Source organism: Oncorhynchus mykiss, chromosome 13, assembly GCF_013265735.2.
Source record: "Oncorhynchus mykiss isolate Arlee chromosome 13, USDA_OmykA_1.1, whole genome shotgun sequence".
Classification (NCBI taxonomy): Eukaryota; Metazoa; Chordata; class Actinopteri; order Salmoniformes; family Salmonidae; genus Oncorhynchus; species Oncorhynchus mykiss.
The window spans coordinates 68,102,786-68,130,592 of NC_048577.1; the positions used below are offsets into that span (position 1 = coordinate 68,102,786).

Here is a 27,807-nt window from a genome sequence, read left to right on the forward strand (position 1 = left end):
TGCACATCACTCGTGAACCGTAACATTGAGCTTAGACTTTATTTTTGCTCTTGGTTTTATTGAAATATAGCAATATATTGCTGTAACAGACACAGAGCCTTTGTAACCAATCTCTCTCCAGCTGGAACCAATAGTCTGTCTAGGTCCCTCTGTCCATCACAGACCCAGTTTCTTCTCCATCTCCTCCCTCAGTTTGATCTTCTGGACCTAGGAAAGGACAAACACAGAGGTGATCAACACAGTCGTCTATGCTGGTATTAATATCATTAACCCTGGATAACCTGATTTGTTTAGTGTTGTCATGAAGCCATCCTACCTTTCCAGAGGCAGTCATTGGATAGCTGTCCACAAACACCACATAGTGGGGGATCTTGAAGTGAGAAATCTGGAACAAGTATAAACAGTTACGCTTCTCGTTCACATAAGACATGTTGCCGATGCTTGGTAATGATGGACTGACTAGTTAAAACGACTTCAACTCAGTGGGATAACCATCTGGTTAAAACGACTTCAACCCAGTGGGATAACCATCTGGTTAAAACGACTTCAACCCAGTGGGATAACCATCTGGTTAAAACGACTTCAACCCAGTGGGATAACCATCTGGTTAAAACGACTTCAACCCAGTGGGATAACCATCTGGTTAAAACGACTTCAACCCAGTGGGATAACCATCTGGTTAAAACGACTTCAACCCAGTGGGATAACCATCTGGTTAAAACGACTTCAACCCAGTGGGATAACCATCTGGTTAAAACGACTTCAACCCAGTGGGATAACCATCTGGTTAAAACGACTTCAACCCAGTGGGATACCCATCTGGTTAAAACGACTTCAACCCAGTGGGATAACCATCTGGTTAAAACGACTTCAACCCAGTGGGATAACCATCTGGTTAAAACGACTTCAACCCAGTGGGATAACCATCTGGTTAAAACGACTTCAACCCAGTGGGATAACCATCTGGTTAAAACGACTTCAACCCAGTGGGATAACCATCTGGTTAAAACGACTTCAACCCAGTGGGATAACCATCTGGTTAAAACGACTTCAACCCAGTGGGATAACCATCTGGTTAAAACGACTTCAACCCAGTGGGATAACCATCTGGTTAAAACGACTTCAACCCAGTGGGATAACCATCTGGTTAAAACGACTTCAACCCAGTGGGATAACCATCTGGTTAAAACGACTTCAACCCAGTGGGATAACCATCTGGTTAAAACGACTTCAACCCAGTGGGATAACCATCTGGTTAAAACGACTTCAACCCAGTGGGATAACACGACTTCAACCCAGTGGGATAACGACTTCAACCCAGTGGGATAACCATCTGGTTAAAACGACTTCAACCCAGTGGGATAACCATCTGGTTAAAACGACTTCAACCCAGTGGCATAACCATCTGGTTAAAACGACTTCAACCCAGTGGGATAACCATCTGGTTAAAACGACTTCAACCCAGTGGGATAACCATCTTGTGTTCAATCCCCAGGTGACTTGTTCATTTCTGTCTCACCTGTCCCTTGCAGAAGTTTCTGATCTCCTCTCTGCTACAGTCCAGTCCCTCCTTCAGTCTGATACAGGCACACACCTGTTCCCCCAACCTCTCATCTCTCACGCCAATCACCTGGGGAGAAAGAGAGGTGGACAGGACAGGGAGAGAATATAAACACCTGGGCCTCCTGTACGTTGGGATGGTTCTCACCTGGGCCTCCTGTACGTTGGGATGGGTGTGAAGGAACTTCTCTATCTCAGCAGGGTAGATGTTCTCTCCTCCACGTATAATCATGTCCTTTATACGTCCCACTATACGGCAGTACCCAAACCTGTCCAGACTGGCTATGTCACTGTGGAGACATTCACAGTTGATGCTCGCGCTTACTTTTCATCTGTTGCTGTCTGGGTCTCTGTTTGTTTCTCTGTGTGTCTTTATCTCTCGCTCGCTCCCTCCATCTCTTTCTCTCTCTCCATCTCATTTCTTACCCGGTTCTGTACCAGCGGTCTTTGGCGATAGCCTCACTGGTCTTGTCTGGGTCGTCCCAGTACTCCAGCATAACAGAGTAAGCTCTGATCAGCAGCTCTCCTGGATCCCCCAGAGGAACCACCTCTCCAGAGGACACATCCACCACCTTCGCCTGGCCAGGAGAACACAGGTAGGGTTTCATGTGTGTTTTAAAGAAGGAGGAATATAAACGTTACACATACTGCATGTAGATGAATTAGGACCCTGACATTAGACACATGACTCTCTCTCCTCTCACTTGCTCGCTCACACACACACACACACGTCTGGTGTCAGTTAAGGTTTGATACCTCAGCGTGGTTCAGGATACATCCCACCGTCTCGGTCTTCAGTTCCTCGTTGTCTCGTGGGTAACCAACAAATGCCGCAGGGCTGTTCTCTGTGGTCCCATAGCCTATCTGATGTTACCAAGGGAGCGTTGTGTTACCCCATACAGATTATAAAGTATATTATACACAGACAGAGAAAAAGATGGGAAGAACTTACTATCATATCCTTGACATTCATATCAGTTCTGAGTTTCCTCATGACTTCAGGAGGACAAAGAGACCCACCCGTAAACCCTGGAACACAACAACAGAAATCACAACCACCCTTCCTGGGCACAAATACTATTACTGTATTACTAATACATTATACTACTGCAATCTGCAGTTGAAAAATAAAACAAATTGACACCCCGCCACTGTTTTGGTAAAAATCAGAGGGATGGGGGCGGAGACATGTAACCACTCTCACATTCATAGAGCTATGGATGAAAGGACCGACAATCCATAATATACAAATGATTGTTTTAGGAGCGATCCATAATATACAAATGATTGTTTTAGGAGGGCACCAGACCGAGACCATTTAGTTGCAGTTTGTGACCCTTTGACTTGGCTGTGGATGGAGAAAAACTGCTGGTCACCTCACTCAAAACTTCTTATTGTTTTGGATAAAATCATCATTTGGTCAAGCAGTACGCCTAAAGTCAAATCAAATCAAATTTATTTATATAGCCCTTCGTACATCAGCTGATATCTCAAAGTGCTGTACAGAAACCCAGCCTAAAACCCCAAACAGCAAGCAATGCAGGTGTAGAAGCACGGTGGCTAGGAAAAACTCCCTAGAAAGGGAGTGAGTCCTGCCATGAAAGTGTCCATTTCACCAGGGCCAGCTGCTGTGATGAGCCAGCCACGCCCTCTCCTTCCAAATATCTATTTAGTGGAGGAGAAAAATGCTTTCTTTCAAAATGCAGTTGTGGGAAAAACACAAGTTTTGAAAACATGTTGTTAGTTGAAGAGGGGAAGGGTCTCTGATGTCTTTGAGATGCAGAGAGCGTGAGGTACACGTTGGCGCCGAGTCCTAGTAGACTATCACTGGATTGTTTTTAGGGCATTCAATTTACTGCAATTAATCAATTACACAGCTAACCATCAGCAATATTCAGTTAGCGATCTAGCTAATGTGTTTTGAGTTAGTGGTGAAATAGTCCCAAATAAATTAGCCTATTAGCTAGTGCACACAAACATGTAGGCCAATGGATCTCTATTGAGCAAAACCAATCTGACATTTCCAGAGCCCTAGTTTGACAATAAAATAAAAATATAGCAACAATCAGCTAATTGACGCTTCGCTAAGCCTCGCCCCAGAATTTTGGGCAACCAATCGCAGCGTTCCAATGCTTGCTACTGTGATTCCTGAAATGCAGAGCCTTTTGGAGGATCTTTCTAAGTGAATATTTTCTTACGTTGTTTGCTAACTCAGGTGGTTAGCTAGCAATGTCTCATTGACCACCAAAACATTGCTAATGCTAGCTAGCTACTTTATATAACTTGTTTTCTCTAAATGTATGTAAGCCAGCAAAGTTTGCCATATTATGAATTCAACTCATATCTGTTGTCGACATCAGGATACGATTTGAGAACACGAGTTATGTCCAAAAGTGGTTAGTAGCTTTGACTGCTTGCTGACAGTGACTTCAGAGTCATTCAGTGGCTAGCCACACTACAAACCTAATTTGACCAGGTTCCCCGTGAAGTCCATCACAACATATCACAGAGCTTCCTAATTAGCAAGGGTTATCTGTGTTAAATTTAATTGTGTATTATTTTGAAACCATTGTCAGAGGATTTTGTTATTGGTTGAATTTGGGAATAGGGTCTTCTCTGGAAAATGTTGTCTGAGGTTACAACAGTACTTAGCGAATAGTTAAAGTTGTAGATGAAAATGACCTGATCCATGCATTACTGCTTGGACATGTTTGATTGAAAAATGTATTTATTTAATCATACCACCTTTTTAAACCACAGTGAATTACTTTATAAGATGATTATAAAGTGTTTCTATTGAGTAACAAAATATTGGTGCAACCAAATCATGAACTGGTGCCACCAGCTGAAATTGATAGCGGCGCCAGAGACCCCGACTGAAAACCATAGCGGAGCCAGAGACCCCGACTGAAAACCATAGCGGCGCCAGAGACCCCGACTGAAAACCATAGCAGCACCAGAGACCCAGACTGAAAACCATAGCAGCACCAGAGACCCAGACTGAAAACCATAGCAGCACCAGAGACCCAGACTGAAAACCATAGCGGCACCAGAGACCCCGACTGAAAACCATAGCGGAGCCAGAGACCCCGACTGAAAACCATAGCGGCACCAGAGACACCGACTGAAAACCATAGCGGCGCCAGAGACACCGACTGAAAACCATAGCGGCACCAGAGACCCAGACTGAAAACCATAGCAGCACCAGAGACACCGACTGAAAACCATAGCGGCGCCAGAGACACCGACTGAAAACCATAGCGGAGCCAGAGACCCCGACTGAAAACCATAGCGGCACCAGAGACACCGACTGAAAACCATAGCGGCGCCAGAGACACCGACTGAAAACCATAGCGGCGCCAGAGACACCGACTGAAAACCATAGCGGCACCAGAGACACCGACTGAAAACCATAGCGGCACCAGAGACACCGACTGAAAACCATAGCGGCGCCAGAGACCCCGACTGAAAACCATAGCGGCGCCAGAGACCCCGACTGAAAACCATAGCGGCACCAGAGACACCGACTGAAAACCATAGCGGCGCCAGAGACCCCGACTGAAAACCATAGCGGCGCCAGAGACCCCGACTGAAAACCATAGCGGCGCCAGAGACCCCGACTGAAAACCATAGCGGCGCCAGAGACCCCGACTGAAAACCATAGCGGCGCCAGAGACCCTGACTGAAAATGTTAGTCAAACAGTTAAAACAGGTTAAAACAGGGTTAAAACATGGCTCCAGACTAACCATTACAATGTTTACAAACATTGGAGTAAAACAGGCTCATATTTTGGTGCGACAGCTGAAGTTAAACTCAAGAGGTATTTGTATGTTATAATCTTCAAGAATCAATGGGTACATGAATTTAATATATAAATCCCAAGAATGGATGTAGCAACTGTAAATGACCCCTTTCAGTTTAAACTTTACCACAGTAATCCAGTTTATTTTCATGTATTTCCAGCCATCAAACAGTCTACACAAACAAACCTCAAATCTCTCACCAGATTCAACTGATGACAGGTCATAGTTGTGTAGGTCAGGCTGTCCAAGCATGTCAATGTACATGGTAGGAGTGCCGTAGAGGAAATTACACCTGAAACAGAGAACATATAGAGAGGTATTTAGTTTATTATAGAGGTTCATTCTCAATGTGCTCAGGGGCAGTTATTTATATTATTCTTATTACAACAGACTGACCTGAAATATCTCTATTGTAAGTCTCCAGGATGTGTAAGTCACTTAAGGAAGAGGTTCCTAAACTTTACTACCTTTCATTCTGAATGGCCTCCAGGTTGGCACGGCTGTCGTACCCAGCAGAGGGGAAGACCAGGGTGATGCCATGCAGTGCCATGCACATCCCTCCGATCACTGAGCCTATGCAGTGGTACAGAGGAACAGGAACACACGCTCTTATAGGCTGAGGGGGAAGCAACAAGAGTAGAGGTTACATGAGAAAAGTAGAGAGAGAGAGAGAAACAGAGAGACAGAGAGAGAGATGATAATAGTCTCATGTCTCCACTGACCTTCCAGTTGAATCCCAGACGAAGACCCACAAAATAGGCGTTGTTGACGATGTTGTGGTGGGAGAGGGTGGCACCTTTAGGACTTCCTGTTGTTCCCTACAGACCAGTAGACAGACTAATACTGTTGTTCCCTACAGACCAGTAGACATCAGACAGACTAATACTGTAGTTCTCTACAGACCAGTAGACATCAGACAGACTAATACTGTTGTTCTATACAGACCAGTAGACAGACTAATACTGTTGTTCTCTACAGACCAGTAGACATCAGACAGACTAATACTGTTGTTCTCTACAGACCAGTAGACATCAGACAGACTAATACTGTTGTTCTCTACAGACCAGTAGACATCAGACAGACTAATACTGTTGTTCTCTACAGACCAGTAGACATCAGACAGACTAATACTGTTGTTCTCTACAGACCAGTAAACATCAGACAGACTAATACGGTTGTTCCCTACAGACCAGTAGACATCAGACAGACTAATACTGTTGTTCCCTACAGACCAGTAGACATCAGACAGACTAATACTGTTGTTCTCTACAGACCAGTAGACATCAGACAGACTAATACTGTTGTTCTCTACAGACCAGTAGACAGACTAATACTGTTGTTCCTTACAGACCAGTAGACATCATACAGACTAATACTGTAGTTCTCTACAGACCAGTAGACAGACTAATACTGTTGTTCCTTACAGACCAGTAGACATCAGACAGACTAATACTGTTGTTCTCTACAGACCAGTAGACAGACTAATACTGTTGTTCCTTACAGACCAGTAGACAGACTAATACTGTTCTTCCCTACAGACCAGTAGACATCAGACAGACTAATACTGTTGTTCCCTACAGACCAGTAGACATCAGACAGACTAATACTGTTGTTCCCTACAGACCAGTAGACATCAGACAGACTAATACTGTTGTTCCCTACAGACCAGTAGACATCAGACAGACTAATACTGTTGTTCTCTACAGACCAGTAGACAGACTAATACTGTTGTTCCTTACAGACCAGTAGACAGACTAATACTGTTGTTCTCTACAGACCAGTAGACATCAGACAGACTAATACTGTTGTTCTCTACAGACCAGTAAACATCAGACAGACTAATACGGTTGTTCCCTACAGACCAGTAGACATCAGACAGACTAATACTCAGACATAAACAATGAATACCTGTTGCTGTGTTTTGTGTGTCGGTGAGGGTAATGACATACTGTGTTAATAATGTATTGATATGATGTGTGAGCTGTGCAGTACAGTATTACTGCTCCAGGGGGCGCTGCACTGCAGCTGATCCTGTTCTTCCATTACCTTGTGTGTGTGTGTGTGTGTGTGTGTGTGTCTGTGTGTGTGGGTGTGGGGGTGTGGGCTGATTTCCCAGACACAGATTAAGCCTAGTCCAATGGAGATCACTATGGAAAGTGCTTCTTTGTCCAAGACTTGGTTTAATCTGTGTCCAGGAAATCAGCCGTAAAGTATTCTTCTTTCAACAGGAGACCTACGGATGTGAACTGTATGTTGATGGGGTCGTCGAAGGACAGTTTGGTCTGCAGGTCCTGCAGCTCCTGGTGGTGCTGTCTGCTTCCAGCCTGCATCACATCCTCTACATGTACAGTCCCTGTCTGTCTGCTGTCTGTCACAATCACCATACGCAGGTCTGGTAGTCTGCCAGGAGGAACACAGTAGGTTAACATTACAGTAACACAATGACTGTTACATTACAGTAACATTACAGTAACACAATGACCATTACATTACAGTAACATTACAGTAACACAATGACGGTTACATTACAGTAACATTACAGTAACAATGACCATTACATTACAGTAACATTACAGTAACACAATGACCATTACATTACAGTAACACTCAGTAATATTACAGTAACACAGTGACCATTACATTACAGTAATATTACAGTAACACAATGACCGTTACATTACAGTAACACAATGACCTTTACATTACAGTAACACAATGACCGTTACATTACAGTAACATTACAGTAACACAATGACCATTACATTACAGTAACACTGTCAGTAATATTACAGTAACACAAAAGACAGTTACATTACAGTAACACAATGACCATTACATTACAGTAACACTGTCAATATTATTACAGTAACACAATGACCGCTACATTACAGTAGCACAATGACAGTTACATTACAGTAACACTGTCAGTAATATAACAGTAACACAATGACGGTTACATTACAGTAACATTACAGTAACACAATGACCGTTACATTACGGTAACATTACAGCAACACAATGATAGTAACATTACAGTAACAGCCTTCATTAGGTCCTCCACTGTCCCTGTCTGTCACCGTCACCATACACAGATACTGAGGTTCCATTTACAGGTAAATAGACATCCACTGGTGGTAATATTTCTTATTCAGAGTCGATCCAGCAGAGTTCCTGTGTTCCCTTCTACTGTGTTTCACATTAGCCAATAAATCTAATACATAATTTCTGATATACAGTATCACATGCCTTACTTTTATGTTCCTGCATCAGTAAAAGCAGGAAGTGCATCACCTATGTCTCTACTTCCTTTCATTTCAATTAGGCTGGTTTGGACCATTCAGGAACTTTGAGGGTTTATGACATAGCCCTTCTAGTAATTTAATGGGATCTCTACTATGGCTATAAATATGTTAGCCACCCTGTTCAGGGTTCTATATCTATGATGTTAGCTATCCTGCTAGGTACTTGTTTACTTCATGGTGCAGTAATACAATATTAACACACCTGTCTGTTAACTCAGTCATGATGCAGTAGTACAATATTAACATACCTGGAGCTCCTAAAGACCCCTGACTCTGCTGTGTCCATCTCTGGGCAGATCTGTCTCAGCGTGTCACAGAACCTCTGGGTCTTAAACTGGGTGGGACACACCACAGCTTTACACTGCACCTATAGAGACAGAGATAACAGAACCTCTGGGTCTTAAACTGGGAAGGACACACCACAGCATTACACTGCACCTACAGAGACAGAGATAACAGAACCTCTGGGTCTTAAACTGGGAAGGACACACCACAGCATTACACTGCACCTATAGAGACAGAGAGAACAGAACCTCTGGGTCTTAAACTGGGTGGGACACAGACAGCACCAGGGTCAGGATCAGTTCAGCTATTCATTCAGTCAATCCAGGAAGTGTAAAACAACACGATACTGGATAAGAACAAACCTTCCCCAGGGTGAACTCCAGCTCCTTCAGCTGATAGGCTGGGTTTATCGACACCTGTAGAGATTAGAACAATACTTTAATATTAGGACCAATAGATCCTAACAGATAATACATGTTCATTTTAGAATCTAATATAATAGCTCATCTTCACCAGTATGATGCCAGCCTTGGCTGTGGCGAACTGAAACAGGATCCAGTGGTATGTGTTGGGCCCCCAGACTCCTAGTCTGTCCCCTCTCTTCAGACCCAGGGCCAGGAGACCTGCAGCGGCCTGGTCAACCTGGGGAGGAGGGAGACCATGACCCAGGAAGTAATATACAGGATGATATCCTGATATGTAAAGGCATTCTGCAGTTTGTGTTTATGAGTATGTGTATAAATGTAATGGAATATATTAATACAAAGCTGTTTATATGTCTCTGTTGTTTCACCATGGATGTCCTAGTTAGCAGGCCTCAGGGTGTTACACCATGGATGTCCTAGTTAGCAGGCCTCAGGGTGTTTCACCATGGATGTCCTAGTTAGCAGGCCTCAGGGTGTTACACCATGGATGTCCTAGTTAGCAGGCCTCGGGGTGTTACACCATGGATGTCCTAGTTAGCAGGCCTCAGGGTGTTACACCATGGATGTCCTAGTTAGCAGGCCTCAGGGTGTTTCACCATGGATGTCCTAGTTAGCAGGCCTCAGGGTGTTACACCATGGATGTCCTAGTTAGCAGGCCTCGGGGTGTTTCACCATGGATGTCCTAGTTAGCAGGCCTCAGGGTGTTACACCATGGATGTCCTAGTTAGCAGGCCTCAGGGTGTTACACCATGGATGTCCTAGTTAGCAGGCCTCAGGGTGTTACATCATGGATGTCCTAGTTAGCAGGCCTCAGGGTGTTACACCATGGATGTCCTAGTTAGCAGGCCTCAGGGTGTTACACCATGGATGTCCTAGTTAGCAGGCCTCACGGTGTTACACCATGGATGTCCTAGTTAGCAGGCCTCAGGGTGTTACACCATGGATGTCCTAGTTAGCAGGCCTCAGGGTGTTACACCATGGATGTCCTAGTTAGCAGGCCTCACGGTGTTACACCATGGATGTCCTAGTTAGCAGGCCTCAGGGTGTTACACCATGGATGTCCTAGTTAGCAGGCCTCGGGGTGTTACACCATGGATGTCCTAGTTAGCAGGCCTCAGGGTGTTACACCATGGATGTCCTAGTTAGCAGGCCTCGGGGTGTTACACCATGGATGTCCTAGTTAGCAGGCCTCAGGGTGTTACACCATGGATGTCCTAGTTAGCAGGCCTCAGGGTGTTATACCATGGATGTCCTAGTTAGCAGGCCTCAGGGTGTTACACCATGGATGTCCTAGTTAGCAGGCCTCAGGGTGTTACACCATGGATGTCCTAGTTAGCAGGCCTCAGGGTGTTACACCATGGATGTCCTAGTTAGCAGGCCTCAGGGTGTTACATCATGGATGTCCTAGTTAGCAGGCCTCAGGGTGTTACACCATGGATGTCCAAGTTAGCAGGCCTCAGGGTGTTACACCATGGATGTCCTAGTTAGCAGGCCTCATGGTGTTACACCATGGATACTGACACATAATAGTTATGTTACTATTTGGTAAACCACCAATCAGATGCACTGACACATAATAGTTATGTTACTATTTGGTAAACCACCAATCAGATGCACTGACAGATAGTCCTGCTGAATGTGCTTTGAGTGGGTACAAAGGTAACGGCCTAACAATGATATCTAGATATGATGAAATAGATTAGAAGAGAGGGTGTATGGAAGACCTACGTCCTCCTGAAACTGGGAGAAGGTCTTACGGACTCCATCCTGCACGAACACCAGGGCCTCTCTGTGGGGCCAGCGGTCAGCTGCCGCCTGCAAACTCTGACCCACCGTCTGGCCCAGCAGGGACACTGAGGAGGCCCCATGGACGTAGCTGAAGCTCTGCCCTGGGACCATGGGGGGACTGTCCACATGGAGGGATCTGTTGATGGACAGACAGGAACAGTAGACAGAGTAGACCTGGGTCAAATACATGAGGGAAATACTTGGAAGCTGTTTTTAGGTGCACTTGATAACACTTTGGAGTTTGGACATAGAGGACTATTTAATTGGTTCCATTGTACCACGCAAACTACAGTAGACACAACCAAATTAATTCAGCTCAAGTATTTGACATATGTACTGTAGTTGACCAAAGTCTGATACAGAGAGAGACAAAGAGGGAGTAAACACAGAGAGATGGGTTGGAACAGAGAGAGATGGGTTGGAACAGAGAGATGGGTTGGAACTAGAGATCGACCTATTAATCGGATTAGGGCCGATTTCAAGTTCATAACAATCAGACATTTTTGGACACCGATTTTTATTTAATTTTTTTACACCTTTATTTAATCTTTATTTAACTAGGCAAGTCAGTTAAGAACACATTCTTATTTTCAATGACGGCCTAGGAACTGTGGGTTAACTGCCTCGTTCAGGGGCAGAACGACAGATTTTCACCTTGTCAGCTCGGGGGATTCAATCTTGCAACCTTACAGTTAACTAGTCCTTGTGCACTCCACAAGGAGACTTGCCTGTTACGCGAATGCCGTAAGCCAAGGTAAGTTGCTAGCTAGCATTAAACTTATCTTGTAAAAACAATCAATCAACCAATCATAATCACTATTGCTCCTCGCTCCTCCCTGGGCTCGAACCAGGAACACAACGACAACAGCCACCATCAAAGCAGCGTTACCCATGCAGAGCAAGGGGAACAACTACTAGAAGGCTCAGAGCGAGTGATGTTTGAAACGCTATTAGCGTGCGCTAACTAACCAGCCATTTCACTTCGGTTACACCAGCCTCATCTCGGGAGTTGATAGGTTTGAAGTCATAAACAGCGCAATGCTTGAAGCACAACGAAGAGCTGCCGGTGAAACGCACGAAAGTGCTGTTTGAATGAATGTTTACATGCCTGCTTCTGCCTACCACCGCTCAGTCAGATACTTAGATACTTGTATGCTTAGTCAGATCATATGCAACGCAGGACACGCTAGATAATATCTAGTAATATCATCAACCATGTGTAGCTAACTAGTGATTATGATTGATTGTTTTTTATAAGAAATGTAATGCTAACTAGCAAGTTACCTTGGCTTACTGCATTCGCGTAAGAGGCAGTCAGTCTCCTTGTGGAGTGTAACGAGAGAGGCAGGTCGTTATTGCGTTGGACTAGTTAACTGTAAGGTTGCAAGATGGGATTCCCCAGGCTGACAAGGTAAAAATCTGTCGTTCAGTTAACCTCCTGTTCCTAGGCCGTCATTGAAAATAAGAATGTATTCTTAACGGACTTACCTAGTTAAATAAAATTATAAAAAAATATATTTGTTTTTAAATCAGCAAATCGGCGCCCAAAAATACCGATTTCCGATTGTTATGAAAACTTGAAATCGGCCCCAATTAATCAGCCATTCCGATGAATCGGTCGACCTCTAGTCTGAATACTAGTCAAGACACAGGCCATCAGGTCTATACTCTACAGTTGATGGATCATAACGATCACTGCAACTGTAATTGACTACATTGAAATGGGATTGACCCCAACTAGTGGTGTACTCTATAGGTCTGAATGACAAAATGTCATCTACAATCTATGTCAAAGGTCAGAGGTCAGAGGTGGGCTTTAGAAAGGAAACACAACTTGCAAAATGACAGAAATAATCCAGCTAGTCTGTTTATGTATGACGATGTCAAGAGAGCTGACCTACCTACAGCACCAGGTTGGGTTCCCAGGTGTCCATGTCTTCTGTAGTGAGGAGACCACCTGTACAGGTTGTAACACAGCCCTTCTAGAGAACACACTGAGCTGTCTGAGGTGAGTTTCCCTGGACCTCAGTAGAGAGAAGCTGATCCACACCGCTGACATGGCCTCAGTCAGCTCTGAAAATAACACCCAATTTATTATGTTCTGAACCCATTTAGACCCTTGTTAAAAATGTTGGCTGTAAATCTTCCTAGAAGTCAGAAAAACATGAGAAGGGACATGTACAAATGCAGATTTTGGGCATTTTATAAAGTCTTTATTCATATTATACAAATTATTTAATTTTTCCATGTGGTTTCTATTAAGAGAGGCACTTATTAATGTAACAGGTTTTTGAAATTCAATATTGGTGCACAATTCCTATGTAAAATATCAAAGGAAAGCAAAAGGCACTCTATTCGTGGAATGACCCATCTAGAATCTAGAAAGTCGATGACCATTGAAATGCATTGGGTTTTAAGCTAATATTGGTTGCAGTACAACAAGTATGAATAGTATCAAACAGGAACCTGCACATTCTAAAGTTGGATAACTTATGATAATGTATGTGCTTTCAGCATGCACATGACAAATAGGTGTCAGATTTCCCGCAAACACATTAATTAGAAGTATGTCGAATTTCTAAATCAGTTATTTCTTTCAGCAAGCGCATCTATCTAAAATCATTTCGCGGCTGTATAGCAAACTCAATGCAACACATTTACTGTGAACAGTTACTTCTGAATAACACGTCATTACAAAATAGATTACTCGCACTTTTTCTTATTTTGCCTTGGTAATGGGTAGGCTATCGCTAGGTCGTTACACATAACTTCCATGCTGCTTTGAAAACTCTTGTTAGACTGCAGAATAGACAAACAAAACCTTTTTACTAGGCCCAATTAAACGTGTCACTGGGGAATAATCATCAGGTATTCATCATTTAGTGTTTGTTATTTTAGCCATCTGGCTGCAGGCCTGATTGTTGGCTGACATCTTACTGTAACATTAGGAGTTGATACACAGTACTGGCTGGTTTATATTATTATTCAATTAACGCTTTCAAAACATTTCTGTTACATCAAATCTCTGTTAGGCTTCATCATCATGTCCCATCACGAACGACAATCATAAAATGAAACAAAGGTTTGATCATCTCTGACCGACGCGAATTACAGGCCTCAAGAAATCAATCACTATGGAATTCTATATATTTGAATAATACCGCTGTCTGCGCCCTATCATCTTTGCATGATAAACTATTGTAACTTTTATGAACATATCCTTACAGTAAATGACAAAATGTGCTCTGACTTCAGAAAACTTTTCTCCGATCTTTTCAAGTATAACATAAGTTTCCCTACCAGAAAACAGGCGATACCGTAAAGTGTTGTGTATTCGCGCACAGAAATTCAGGAGGAAACTGAAGAACGGATGGCTGAACGATGTTTAGGCTTGACCGCGTTTTGGAAGCGTCCGCTCACTTGCCCGCAGTGACTTTCCTGGTACAACCTGTTACAAAACATGACGTGCGGAATCTGCTTGCGCACATCCTGATTGCGCATATCCAACATAAAAACCCAGCTGTCAAGGCGGGTAAATGAAAATGTCTTTATTTTCTGGCTAGGTAGCAAGCTATTTTCTTCTTTGGAATACGTTTTTAGAAGCTATTGTCCAAATCACTTATTAAGAGTTTTCTCCAACTCTAACTTTGTAGTCTGATGCTATTTACAGAAATCGATTACGCTCAAATCAAATGTATTTATAAAGCCCTTCTTACATCAGCTGATACCTCAAAGTGCTATACAGAAACCCAGCCTAAAACCCCAAACAGCAAGCAATGCAGGTGCAGGTGAAGGTGAAGCACCTAAGGTACGCTAAGTTGTTTTGCAAGCTATTTTTAAGTTAGCTCGATTCTTCTGTATAGAGCCATAGCTAGCTGGCATAATCATTAGACAAGGAATCCTTCACCTGCTAAGACCTAGCAACTGACATAAGTCCCATGATTTATTGATCATCCAGTTATATCTGTAGTTTTTGTAGAAGCACGACTGAAGTAGAACATAATTTGTTTAGCTTTTGCATTGCCTGCATTCTTTGAATCTGTACTGTACTTTGATTAAAGTAAAGCCCGTCTAAACCATTTACAATTGTCTGTCCCCACTCCCAGTTAGGCGGGGTACCTACGAGCGTCATTCTGCTTCACAATGCCCTGGGGTACGTAAAGTAGTGATTTTACGTCACGCTGTAAAACATACATACACTCACGTTGTTTGCAGCATCAGCCTGTGGGGATGTTTTTCAGCGGCAGAGACTTGGAGACTAGTTAGGATCGAGGGAAAGATGAACGGAGCAAAGTAGAGAGAGATCCTTGATTGAAACCCTTCTCCAGAGCGCTCAGGACCTCAGACTGGGGCAAAGGTTCACCTTCTAACAGGACAACAACCCTAAGCACACAGCCAAGACAACACAGGAGTGGCTTTGGGATAAGTCTCTGAATGTCCTTGAGTGGCCCTGCCAGTGCCCGGGCTTGAACCTGTTCTAACATCTCTGGAGAGACCTGACAGAGCTTGAGAGGATCTGCAGAGCAGAATGGGAATAGTGTCATACCCAAGAAGACTTGAGGCTGTAATCAAAGGATAACATGCTAATTAACAGGGATGTTAACCGTTTTGTGCACACAGTTTGAAAGAAATAAGCTTTTTGTGCATCTGGAACATTTCTGGGATCTTTTTTTCAGCGCATGAAAGATGGGACCAACACTTTAGATGCTGCATTTATATTTTATTTCAGTATAATATAATCATAGTACATGTATGTTACCCCTCCTAAACCTCTACAGTCCTGTTATGTTACCCCTCCTAAACCTCTACAGTCCTGTTATGTTACCCCTCCTAAACCTCTACAGTCCTGTTATGTTACCCCTCCTAAACCTCTACAGTCCTGTTATGTTACCCCTCCTAAACCTCTACAGTCCTGTTATGTTACCCCTCCTAAACCACTACAGTCCTGTTATGTTACCCCTCCTAAACCACTACAGTCCTGTTATGTTACCCCTCCTAAACCACTACAGTCCTGTTATGTTACCCTTCCTAAACCTCTACAGTCCTGTTATGTTACCCCTCCTAAACCACTACAGTCCTGTTATGTTACCCCTCCTAAACCTCTACAGTCCTGTTATGTTACCCCTCCTAAACCACTACAGTCCTGTTATGTTACCCCTCCTAAACCTCTACAGTCCTGTTATGTTACCCCTCCTAAACCACTACAGTCCTGTTATGTTACCCCTCCTAAACCTCTACAGTCCTGTTGTTATGTTACCCCTCCTAAACCTCTACAGTCCTGTTGTTATGTTACCCCTCCTAAACCTCTACAGTCCTGTTGTTATGTTACCCCTCCTAAACCTCTACAGTCCTGTTATGTTACCCCTCCTAAACCTCTACAGTCCTGTTGTTATGTTACCCCTCCTAAACCTCTACAGTCATGTTGTTATGTTACCCCTCCTAAACCTTTACAGTCCTGTTATGTTACCCCTCCTAAACCTCTACAGTCCTGTTGTTATGTTACCCCTCCTAAACCTCTACAGTCCTGTTGTTATGTTACCCCTCCTAAACCTCTACAGTCCTGTTGTTATGTTACCCCTCCTAAACCTCTACAGTCCTGTTATGTTACCCCTCCTAAACCTCTACAGTCCTGTTGTTATGTTACCCCTCCTAAACCTCTACAGTCCTGTTATGTTACCCCTCCTAAACCTCTACAGTCCTGTTGTTATGTTACCCCTCCTAAACCTCTACAGTCCTGTTGTTATGTTACCCCTCCTAAACCTCTACAGTCCTGTTATGTTACCCCTCCTAAACCTCTACAGTCCTGTTATGTTACCCCTCCTAAACCTCTACAATCCTGTTATGTTACCCCTCCTAAACCTCTACAATCCTGTTATGTTACCCCTCCTAAACCTCTACAATCCTGTTATGTTACCCCTCCTAAACCTCTACAGTCCTGTTATGTTACCCCTCCTAAACCTCTACAGTCCTGTTATGTTACCCCTCCTAAACCTCTACAATCCTGTTATGTTACCCCTCCTAAACCTCTACAATCCTGTTATGTTACCCCTCCTAAACCTCTACAATCCTGTTATGTTACCCCTCCTAAACCTCTACAGTCCTGTTATGTTACCCCTCCTAAACCTCTACAGTCCTGTTATGTTACCCCTCCTCCTAAACCTCTACAGTCCTGTTATGTTACCCCTCCTAAACCTCTACAGTCCTGTTGTTATGTTACCCCTCCTAAACCTCTACAGTCCTGTTGTTATGTTACCCCTCCTAAACCTCTACAGTCCTGTTATGTTACCCCTCCTAAACCTCTACAGTCCTGTTATGTTACCCCTCCTAAACCTCTACAATCCTGTTATGTTACCCCTCCTAAACCTCTACAATCCTGTTATGTTACCCCTCCTAAACCTCTACAATCCTGTTATGTTACCCCTCCTAAACCTCTACAGTCCTGTTATGTTACCCCTCCTAAACCTCTACAGTCCTGTTATGTTACCCCTCCTAAACCTCTACAATCCTGTTATGTTACCCCTCCTAAACCTCTACAATCCTGTTATGTTACCCCTCCTAAACCTCTACAATCCTGTTATGTTACCCCTCCTAAACCTCTACAGTCCTGTTATGTTACCCCTCCTAAACCTCTACAGTCCTGTTATGTTACCCCTCCTCCTAAACCTCTACAGTCCTGTTATGTTACCCCTCCTAAACCTCTACAGTCCTGTTGTTATGTTACCCCTCCTAAACCTCTACAGTCCTGTTGTTATGTTACCCCTCCTAAACCTCTACAGTCCTGTTATGTTACCCCTCCTAAACCTCTACAGTCCTGTTATGTTACCCCTCCTAAACCTCTACAGTCCTGTTATGTTACCCCTCCTAAACATCTACAATCCTGTTATGTTACCCCTCCTAAACCTCTACAGTCCTGTTGTTATGTTACCCCTCCTAAACCTCTACAGTCCTGTCATGTTACCCCTCCTAAACCTCTACAGTCCTGTTATGTTACCCCTCCTAAACCTCTACAGTCCTGTTGTTATGTTACCCCTCCTAAACCTCTACATTCCTGTTATGTTACCCCTCCTAAACCTTTACAGTCCTGTTATGTTACCCCTCCTAAACCTCTACAGTCCTGTAATGTTACCCCTCCTAAACCTCTACAGTCCTGTTATGTTACCCCTCCTAAACCTCTACAGTCCTGTTGTTATGTTACCCCTCCTAAACCTCTACAATCCTGTTATGTTACCCCTCCTAAACCTCTACAATCCTGTTATGTTACCCCTCCTAAACCTTTACAGTCCTGTTCTGTTACCCCTCCTAAACCTTTACAGTCCTGTTGTTGTTACCCCTCCTAAACCTCTACAGTCCTGTTATGTTACCCCTCCTAAACCTCTACAGTCCTATTGTTATGTTACCCCTCCTAAACCTCTACAGTCCTGTTGTTATGTTACCCCTCCTCCTAAACCTCTACAGTCCTGTTATGTTACCCCTCCTAAACCTCTACAGTCCTGTTGTTATGTTACCCCTCCTAAACCTCTACAGTCCTGTTGTTATGTTACCCCTCCTAAACCTCTACAGTCCTGTTATGTTACCCCTCCTAAACCTCTACAGTCCTGTTATGTTACCCCTCCTAAACCTCTACAGTCCTGTTATGTTACCCCTCCTAAACATCTACAATCCTGTTATGTTACCCCTCCTAAACTTCTACAGTCCTGTTGTTATGTTACCCCTCCTAAACCTCTACAGTCCTGTCATGTTACCCCTCCTAAACCTCTACAGTCCTGTTATGTTACCCCTCCTAAACCTCTACAGTCCTGTTATGTTACCCCTCCTAAACCTCTACAGTCCTGTTGTTATGTTACCCCTCCTAAACCTCTACAATCCTGTTATGTTACCCCTCCTAAACCTCTACAATCCTGTTATGTTACCCCTCCTAAACCTTTACAGTCCTGTTCTGTTACCCCTCCTAAACCTTTACAGTCCTGTTGTTGTTACCCCTCCTAAACCTCTACAGTCCTGTTATGTTACCCCTCCTAAACCTCTACAGTCCTATTGTTATGTTACCCCTCCTAAACCTCTACAGTCCTGTTGTTATGTTACCCCTCCTCCTAAACCTCTACAGTCCTGTTATGTTACCCCTCCTAAACCTCTACAGTCCTGTTGTTATGTTACCCCTCCTAAACCTCTACAGTCCTGTTGTTATGTTACCCCTCCTAAACCTCTACAGTCCTGTTATGTTACCCCTCCTAAACCTCTACAGTCCTGTTATGTTACCCCTCCTAAACCTCTACAGTCCTGTTATGTTACCCCTCCTAAACATCTACAATCCTGTTATGTTACCCCTCCTAAACTTCTACAGTCCTGTTGTTATGTTACCCCTCCTAAACCTCTACAGTCCTGTCATGTTACCCCTCCTAAACCTCTACAGTCCTGTTATGTTACCCCTCCTAAACCTCTACAGTCCTGTTGTTATGTTACCCCTCCTAAACCTCTACATTCCTGTTATGTTACCCCTCCTAAACCTTTACAGTCCTGTTATGTTACCCCTCCTAAACCTTTACAGTCCTGTTATGTTACCCCTCCTAAACCTCTACAGTCCTGTAATGTTACCCCTCCTAAACCTCTACAGTCCTGTTATGTTACCCCTCCTAAACCTCTACAGTCCTGTTGTTATGTTACCCCTCCTAAACCTCTACAATCCTGTTATGTTACCCCTCCTAAACCTCTACAATCCTGTTATGTTACCCCTCCTAAACCTTTACAGTCCTGTTCTGTTACCCCTCCTAAACCTTTACAGTCCTGTTGTTGTTACCCCTCCTAAACCTCTACAGTCCTGTTATGTTACCCCTCCTAAACCTCTACAGTCCTATTGTTATGTTACCCCTCCTAAACCTCTACAGTCCTGTTGTTATGTTACCCCTCCTAAACCTCTACAGTCCTGTTATGTTACCCCTCCTAAACCTCTACAGTCCTGTTGTTATGTTACCCCTCCTAAACCTCTACAGTCCTGTTGTTATGTTACCCCTCCTAAACCTCTACAGTCCTGTTATGTTACCCCTCCTAAACCTCTACAGTCCTGTTGTTATGTTACCCCTCCTTAACCTCTACAGTCCTGTTGTTGTGTTACCCCTCCTAAACCTCTACAGTCCTGTTGTTATGTTACCCCTCCTAAACCTCTACAGTGTTGTTATGTTACCCCTCCTAAACCTCTACAGTCCTGTTATGTTACCCCTCCTAAAAACCTCTACAGTCCTGTTGTTATGTTACTCCTCCTAAACCTCTACAGTCCTGTTGTTATGTTACCCCTCCTAAACCTCTACAGTCCTGTTGTTATGTTACCCCTCCTAAACCTCTACAGTCCTGTTATGTTACCCCTCCTAAACCTCTACAATCCTGTTATGTTACCCCTCCTAAACCTCTACAATCCTGTTATGTTACCCCTCCTAAACCTCTACAGTCCTGTTATGTTACCCCTCCTAAACCTCTACAGTCCTGTTATGTTACCCCTCCTCCTAAACCTCTACAGTCCTGTTATGTTACCCCTCCTAAACCTCTACAGTCCTGTTGTTATGTTACCCCTCCTAAACCTCTACAGTCCTGTTGTTATGTTACCCCTCCTAAACCTCTACAGTCCTGTTATGTTACCCCTCCTAAACCTCTACAGTCCTGTTATGTTACCCCTCCTAAACCTCTACAATCCTGTTATGTTACCCCTCCTAAACCTCTACAATCCTGTTATGTTACCCCTCCTAAACCTCTACAATCCTGTTATGTTACCCCTCCTAAACCTCTACAGTCCTGTTATGTTACCCCTCCTAAACCTCTACAGTCCTGTTATGTTACCCCTCCTAAACCTCTACAATCCTGTTATGTTACCCCTCCTAAACCTCTACAATCCTGTTATGTTACCCCTCCTAAACCTCTACAATCCTGTTATGTTACCCCTCCTAAACCTCTACAGTCCTGTTATGTTACCCCTCCTAAACCTCTACAGTCCTGTTATGTTACCCCTCCTCCTAAACCTCTACAGTCCTGTTATGTTACCCCTCCTAAACCTCTACAGTCCTGTTGTTATGTTACCCCTCCTAAACCTCTACAGTCCTGTTGTTATGTTACCCCTCCTAAACCTCTACAGTCCTGTTATGTTACCCCTCCTAAACCTCTACAGTCCTGTTATGTTACCCCTCCTAAACCTCTACAGTCCTGTTATGTTACCCCTCCTAAACATCTACAATCCTGTTATGTTACCCCTCCTAAACCTCTACAGTCCTGTTGTTATGTTACCCCTCCTAAACCTCTACAGTCCTGTCATGTTACCCCTCCTAAACCTCTACAGTCCTGTTATGTTACCCCTCCTAAACCTCTACAGTCCTGTTGTTATGTTACCCCTCCTAAACCTCTACATTCCTGTTATGTTACCCCTCCTAAACCTTTACAGTCCTGTTATGTTACCCCTCCTAAACCTCTACAGTCCTGTAATGTTACCCCTCCTAAACCTCTACAGTCCTGTTATGTTACCCCTCCTAAACCTCTACAGTCCTGTTGTTATGTTACCCCTCCTAAACCTCTACAATCCTGTTATGTTACCCCTCCTAAACCTCTACAATCCTGTTATGTTACCCCTCCTAAACCTTTACAGTCCTGTTCTGTTACCCCTCCTAAACCTTTACAGTCCTGTTGTTGTTACCCCTCCTAAACCTCTACAGTCCTGTTATGTTACCCCTCCTAAACCTCTACAGTCCTATTGTTATGTTACCCCTCCTAAACCTCTACAGTCCTGTTGTTATGTTACCCCTCCTCCTAAACCTCTACAGTCCTGTTATGTTACCCCTCCTAAACCTCTACAGTCCTGTTGTTATGTTACCCCTCCTAAACCTCTACAGTCCTGTTGTTATGTTACCCCTCCTAAACCTCTACAGTCCTGTTATGTTACCCCTCCTAAACCTCTACAGTCCTGTTATGTTACCCCTCCTAAACCTCTACAGTCCTGTTATGTTACCCCTCCTAAACATCTACAATCCTGTTATGTTACCCCTCCTAAACTTCTACAGTCCTGTTGTTATGTTACCCCTCCTAAACCTCTACAGTCCTGTCATGTTACCCCTCCTAAACCTCTACAGTCCTGTTATGTTACCCCTCCTAAACCTCTACAGTCCTGTTATGTTACCCCTCCTAAACCTCTACAGTCCTGTTGTTATGTTACCCCTCCTAAACCTCTACAATCCTGTTATGTTACCCCTCCTAAACCTCTACAATCCTGTTATGTTACCCCTCCTAAACCTTTACAGTCCTGTTCTGTTACCCCTCCTAAACCTTTACAGTCCTGTTGTTGTTACCCCTCCTAAACCTCTACAGTCCTGTTATGTTACCCCTCCTAAACCTCTACAGTCCTATTGTTATGTTACCCCTCCTAAACCTCTACAGTCCTGTTGTTATGTTACCCCTCCTCCTAAACCTCTACAGTCCTGTTATGTTACCCCTCCTAAACCTCTACAGTCCTGTTGTTATGTTACCCCTCCTAAACCTCTACAGTCCTGTTGTTATGTTACCCCTCCTAAACCTCTACAGTCCTGTTATGTTACCCCTCCTAAACCTCTACAGTCCTGTTATGTTACCCCTCCTAAACCTCTACAGTCCTGTTATGTTACCCCTCCTAAACATCTACAATCCTGTTATGTTACCCCTCCTAAACTTCTACAGTCCTGTTGTTATGTTACCCCTCCTAAACCTCTACAGTCCTGTCATGTTACCCCTCCTAAACCTCTACAGTCCTGTTATGTTACCCCTCCTAAACCTCTACAGTCCTGTTGTTATGTTACCCCTCCTAAACCTCTACATTCCTGTTATGTTACCCCTCCTAAACCTTTACAGTCCTGTTATGTTACCCCTCCTAAACCTTTACAGTCCTGTTATGTTACCCCTCCTAAACCTCTACAGTCCTGTAATGTTACCCCTCCTAAACCTCTACAGTCCTGTTATGTTACCCCTCCTAAACCTCTACAGTCCTGTTGTTATGTTACCCCTCCTAAACCTCTACAATCCTGTTATGTTACCCCTCCTAAACCTCTACAATCCTGTTATGTTACCCCTCCTAAACCTTTACAGTCCTGTTCTGTTACCCCTCCTAAACCTTTACAGTCCTGTTGTTGTTACCCCTCCTAAACCTCTACAGTCCTGTTATGTTACCCCTCCTAAACCTCTACAGTCCTATTGTTATGTTACCCCTCCTAAACCTCTACAGTCCTGTTGTTATGTTACCCCTCCTAAACCTCTACAGTCCTGTTATGTTACCCCTCCTAAACCTCTACAGTCCTGTTGTTATGTTACCCCTCCTAAACCTCTACAGTCCTGTTGTTATGTTACCCCTCCTAAACCTCTACAGTCCTGTTATGTTACCCCTCCTAAACCTCTACAGTCCTGTTGTTATGTTACCCCTCCTTAACCTCTACAGTCCTGTTGTTGTGTTACCCCTCCTAAACCTCTACAGTCCTGTTGTTATGTTACCCCTCCTAAACCTCTACAGTGTTGTTATGTTACCCCTCCTAAACCTCTACAGTCCTGTTATGTTACCCCTCCTAAAAACCTCTACAGTCCTGTTGTTATGTTACTCCTCCTAAACCTCTACAGTCCTGTTGTTATGTTACCCCTCCTAAACCTCTACAGTCCTGTTGTTATGTTACCCCTCCTAAACCTCTACAGTCCTGTTATGTTACCCCTCCTAAACCTCTAGAGTCCTGTTATGTTACCCCTCCTAAACCTCTACAGTCATGTTGTTATGTTACCCCTCCTAAACCTCTACAGTCCTGTTGTTATGTTACCCCTTCCTAAACCTCTACAGTCCTGTTGTTATGTTACCCCTCCTAAACCTCTACAGTCCTGTTATGTTACCCCTCCTAAACCTCTACAATCCTGTTATGTTACCCCTCCTAAACCTCTACAGTCCTGTTATGTTACCCCTCCTAAACCTCTACAGTCCTGTTGTTATGTTACCCCTCCTAAACCTCTACAGTCCTGTTATGTTACCCCTCCTAAACCTCTACAGTCCTGTTATGTTACCCCTCCTAAACCTCTACAGTCCTGTTGTTATGTTACCCCTCCTTAACCTCTACAGTCCTGTTGTTGTGTTACCCCTCCTAAACCTCTACAGTCCTGTTGTTATGTTACCCCTCCTAAACCTCTACAGTGTTGTTATGTTACCCCTCCTAAACCTCTACAGTCCTGTTATGTTACCCCTCCTAAAAACCTCTACAGTCCTGTTGTTATGTTACTCCTCCTAAACCTCTACAGTCCTGTTGTTATGTTACCCCTCCTAAACCTCTACAGTCCTGTTGTTATGTTACCCCTCCTAAACCTCTACAGTCCTGTTATGTTACCCCTCCTAAACCTCTAGAGTCCTGTTATGTTACCCCTCCTAAACCTCTACAGTCATGTTGTTATGTTACCCCTCCTAAACCTCTACAGTCCTGTTGTTATGTTACCCCTCCTAAACCTCTACAGTCCTGTTATGTTACCCCTCCTAAACCTCTACAATCCTGTTATGTTACCCCTCCTAAACCTCTACAGTCCTGTTATGTTACCCCTCCTAAACCTCTACAGTCCTGTTGTTATGTTACCCCTCCTAAACCTCTACAGTCCTGTTATGTTACCCCTCCTAAACCTCTACAGTCATGTTGTTATGTTACCCCTCCTAAACCTCTACAGTCCTGTTGTTATGTTACCCCTTCCTAAACCTCTACAGTCCTGTTGTTATGTTACCCCTCCTAAACCTCTACAGTCCTGTTATGTTACCCCTCCTAAACCTCTACAGTCCTGTTATGTTACCCCTCCTAAACCTCTACAGTCCTGTTGTTATGTTACCCCTCCTAAACCTCTACAGTCCTGTTGTTATGTTACCCCTCCTAAACCTCTACAGTCCTGTTGTTATGTTACCCCTCCTAAACCTCTACAGTGTTGTTATGTTACCCCTCCTAAACCTCTACAGTCCTGTTATGTTACCCCTCCTAAAAACCTCTACAGTCCTGTTGTTATGTTACTCCTCCTAAACCTCTACAGTCCTGTTGTTATGTTACCCCTCCTAAACCTCTACAGTCCTGTTGTTATGTTACCCCTCCTAAACCTCTACAGTCCTGTTATGTTACCCCTCCTAAACCTCTACAGTCCTGTTATGTTACCCCTCCTAAACCTCTACAGTCCTGTTATGTTACCCCTCCTAAACCTCTACAGTCCTGTTATGTTACCCCTCCTAAACCTCTACAGTCATGTTGTTATGTTACCCCTCCTAAACCTCTACAGTCCTGTTGTTATGTTACCCCTCCTAAACCTCTACAGTCCTGTTATGTTACCCCTCCTAAACCTCTACAGTCCTGTTATGTTACCCCTCCTAAACCTCTACAATCCTGTCATGTTACCCCTCCTAAACCTCTACAGTCCTGTTATATTACCCCTCCTAAACCTCTACAGTCCTGTTATGTTACCCCTCCTAAACCTCTACAGTCCTGTTATGTTAAGATATGATGAAATAGATTAGAAGAGAGGGTGGATGGAAGACCTACGTCCTGCTGAAACTGGGAGAAGGTCTTACGGACTCCATCCTGCAGGAACACCAGGGCCTCTCTGTGGGGCCAGCTGCCGCCTGCAAACTCTGACCCACCGTCTGGCCCAGCAGGGACACTGAGGAGGCCCCATGGACGTAGCTGAAGCTCTGCCCTGGGACCAGGGGGGGACTGTCCACATGGAGGGATCTGTTGAGGGAGAGACGTAACGTATTATAAGCCTTTATAAGACATTATGATGAAGATGTTATAAAGGACCAGCAGTGTCACTGAAGAGGTCCTATGGCTGTAGCTACAAGCTCAAATAGGTGTACCGCTTATAAATGTGATATGCCGTGGTTATAAATGTATTAGGAACGTGGAAAGATACTACGCCTTGCCAAATAGTATTCATACCCCTTTGGATGTCATTCCTGTCCTGCAGCTCAGTTCAGGAGCTCTGATGTGTCTGGGGTGTTTAATACATCATCCACGGCATAATGATTAACTTGGCCGTGCTCATAGAGGTATCCAAGTGTGATTGGTTGTTGTTTACCCATCTACCAATCCCTGCTCTTCTTTATAAATGCTTTCAAAAAGCTCCCTGGTCTTTGTAGTTTAATCGGTGCTTGAAATGTAGTACTTGACTGAGGGACCTTCCAGATGTTGTATATATGGGGGACAGAGGAAGGGTTAGTCAATCAAATATCTTGTCAAGCCCTTTTATTTCACACAGAGTCCATGTAACTCATTATGTGATTTGTTACCACATTTTACCACATTTTACATTTTACACATTTTACTCTCAAACTAATTTAGGCTGTCCTGGACAAAGGGGCTGAATACTTCTGCAATGATTATAGTGTAATCCTGTAATTTTTATTACTCTTAAAAGATAAAAACATGTTTTCTTACACTTTAACATTAGAGTATTTTGAGTAGCCCGACCTCCTGTGGACCCTAACCCGACCTAACCCGACCTCCTGTGGTCCCTAACCCGACCTCCTGTGGTCCCTAACCCGACCTCCTGTGGACCCTAACCCGACCTCCTGTGGGCCCTAACCCGACCTCCTGTGGACCCTAACCCGACCTCCTGTGGAGTTCTGTGGGCTGTGGTTTCATAGTCGACCTCTCTCGGCTGTTCTGTTGGGAGCCTACATAAACAGCAAGCCTCTATTAGAACAAATATGGCCCACCTCGCTCACTCAATATTATTCCCATCAGGTCACAGGACATGTGAAGTCTTTCAGAGGGGAAACTGGACTTAATGGATATGTGGAGAAAAAACAAACATGTTCAGTGCCAAGACAACCACGCTGAGCCCTGTTCCTTACAGCCAAGACAACCACGCTGAGCCCTGTTCCTTACAGCCAAGACAACCACGCTGAGCCCTGTTCCTTACAGCCAGGACAACCACGCTGAACCTTGTTCCTTACAGCCAGGACAACCACGCTGAACCCTGTTCCTTACAGCCAAGACAACCACGCTGAACCCCGTTCCTTACAGCCAGGACAAAGCAGAAACTGAGCTGGACAATCCAAGTAAAAACATATTTGATTTGTAAAAAAAAACATGTTTCTGAAAAGTAAATCGCACAAGGAAGCATTGAAAGACATACCTTCAGTCTCAATAAGTCCAGTCACATACAGGTCATTTAGTTTGTACTCTACAGTTGGTAAATCAAATAAAAAACATGTGGTTTGCCGAATAAAGTTGAATAAAGAGAAATAATTCAACTAGTCCAACTCTGTGGATACTCTTTGCACCCAACACCAAATGAGCTAGGCTGTGATAAGAGACTAGTGTGTATGACAATGGTAAGAGAGTTAACCTACCTACCGCACCAGAGCCAGGTTGGGTTCCCAGGTGTCCATGTCCTCTGTAGTGAGGAGACCACCAGTAGAGGTTGTAACAAACCCCTTCTAGAGAACACACTCAGCTGTCTGAGGAGGTGAGTAGCCAGGGTCTGAGGTACCAGAAGAACAGGACTGAGCAGGAGAGAAGAGGAGACTGGAGGGACCTTTGACCGAAGGCTTCAGGAGAGAGAATCACAGTGTGTGTAGTGATATGTTTAACTCTTATCTAAACTGGTCTGATTGGGTATTTACAGGTTACAGGTTACAGGCTATA

At 44.0% G+C, this 27,807-nt stretch overlaps 2 protein-coding genes across 6 annotated transcripts in view; one reads left to right on the forward strand and one right to left on the reverse strand.

Moving 5' to 3' along the window:
* LOC110538874 (medium-chain acyl-CoA ligase ACSF2, mitochondrial) lies at positions 1-27,664 on the reverse strand. Of its 5 annotated transcripts, none has more exons than XM_036942494.1 (17): positions 27,517-27,664; positions 25,779-25,887; positions 11,105-11,191; positions 9,465-9,593; positions 9,314-9,367; positions 8,915-9,033; positions 7,602-7,764; positions 6,087-6,182; positions 5,832-5,980; positions 5,565-5,656; positions 2,513-2,589; positions 2,317-2,424; positions 1,987-2,138; positions 1,709-1,850; positions 1,520-1,630; positions 317-385; positions 1-207 (listed from the first exon to the last, which is right to left on the reverse strand). In XM_036942494.1, the coding sequence occupies exons 1-17, from the start codon at positions 27,549-27,551 to the stop codon at positions 157-159; spliced, it is 1,743 nt and encodes a 580-aa protein (XP_036798389.1). In that variant the 5' UTR covers positions 27,552-27,664; the 3' UTR covers positions 1-156. The 5 variants fall into 5 exon arrangements, with proteins under 5 accessions (XP_036798389.1, XP_036798387.1, XP_036798388.1 ...); XM_036942492.1 differs by lacking the exons at positions 25,779-25,887; positions 27,517-27,664 and adding exons at positions 13,066-13,237; positions 14,465-14,640 and having other exon boundaries at positions 11,105-11,300; XM_036942493.1 differs by lacking the exons at positions 25,779-25,887; positions 27,517-27,664 and adding exons at positions 13,066-13,237; positions 14,390-14,640 and having other exon boundaries at positions 11,105-11,300.
* The window catches only part of LOC110485296 (NLR family CARD domain-containing protein 3-like), a 373,592-nt gene that overhangs the window by 199,818 nt on the left and 145,967 nt on the right, over positions 1-27,807 (forward strand). The window lies entirely within an intron of this gene.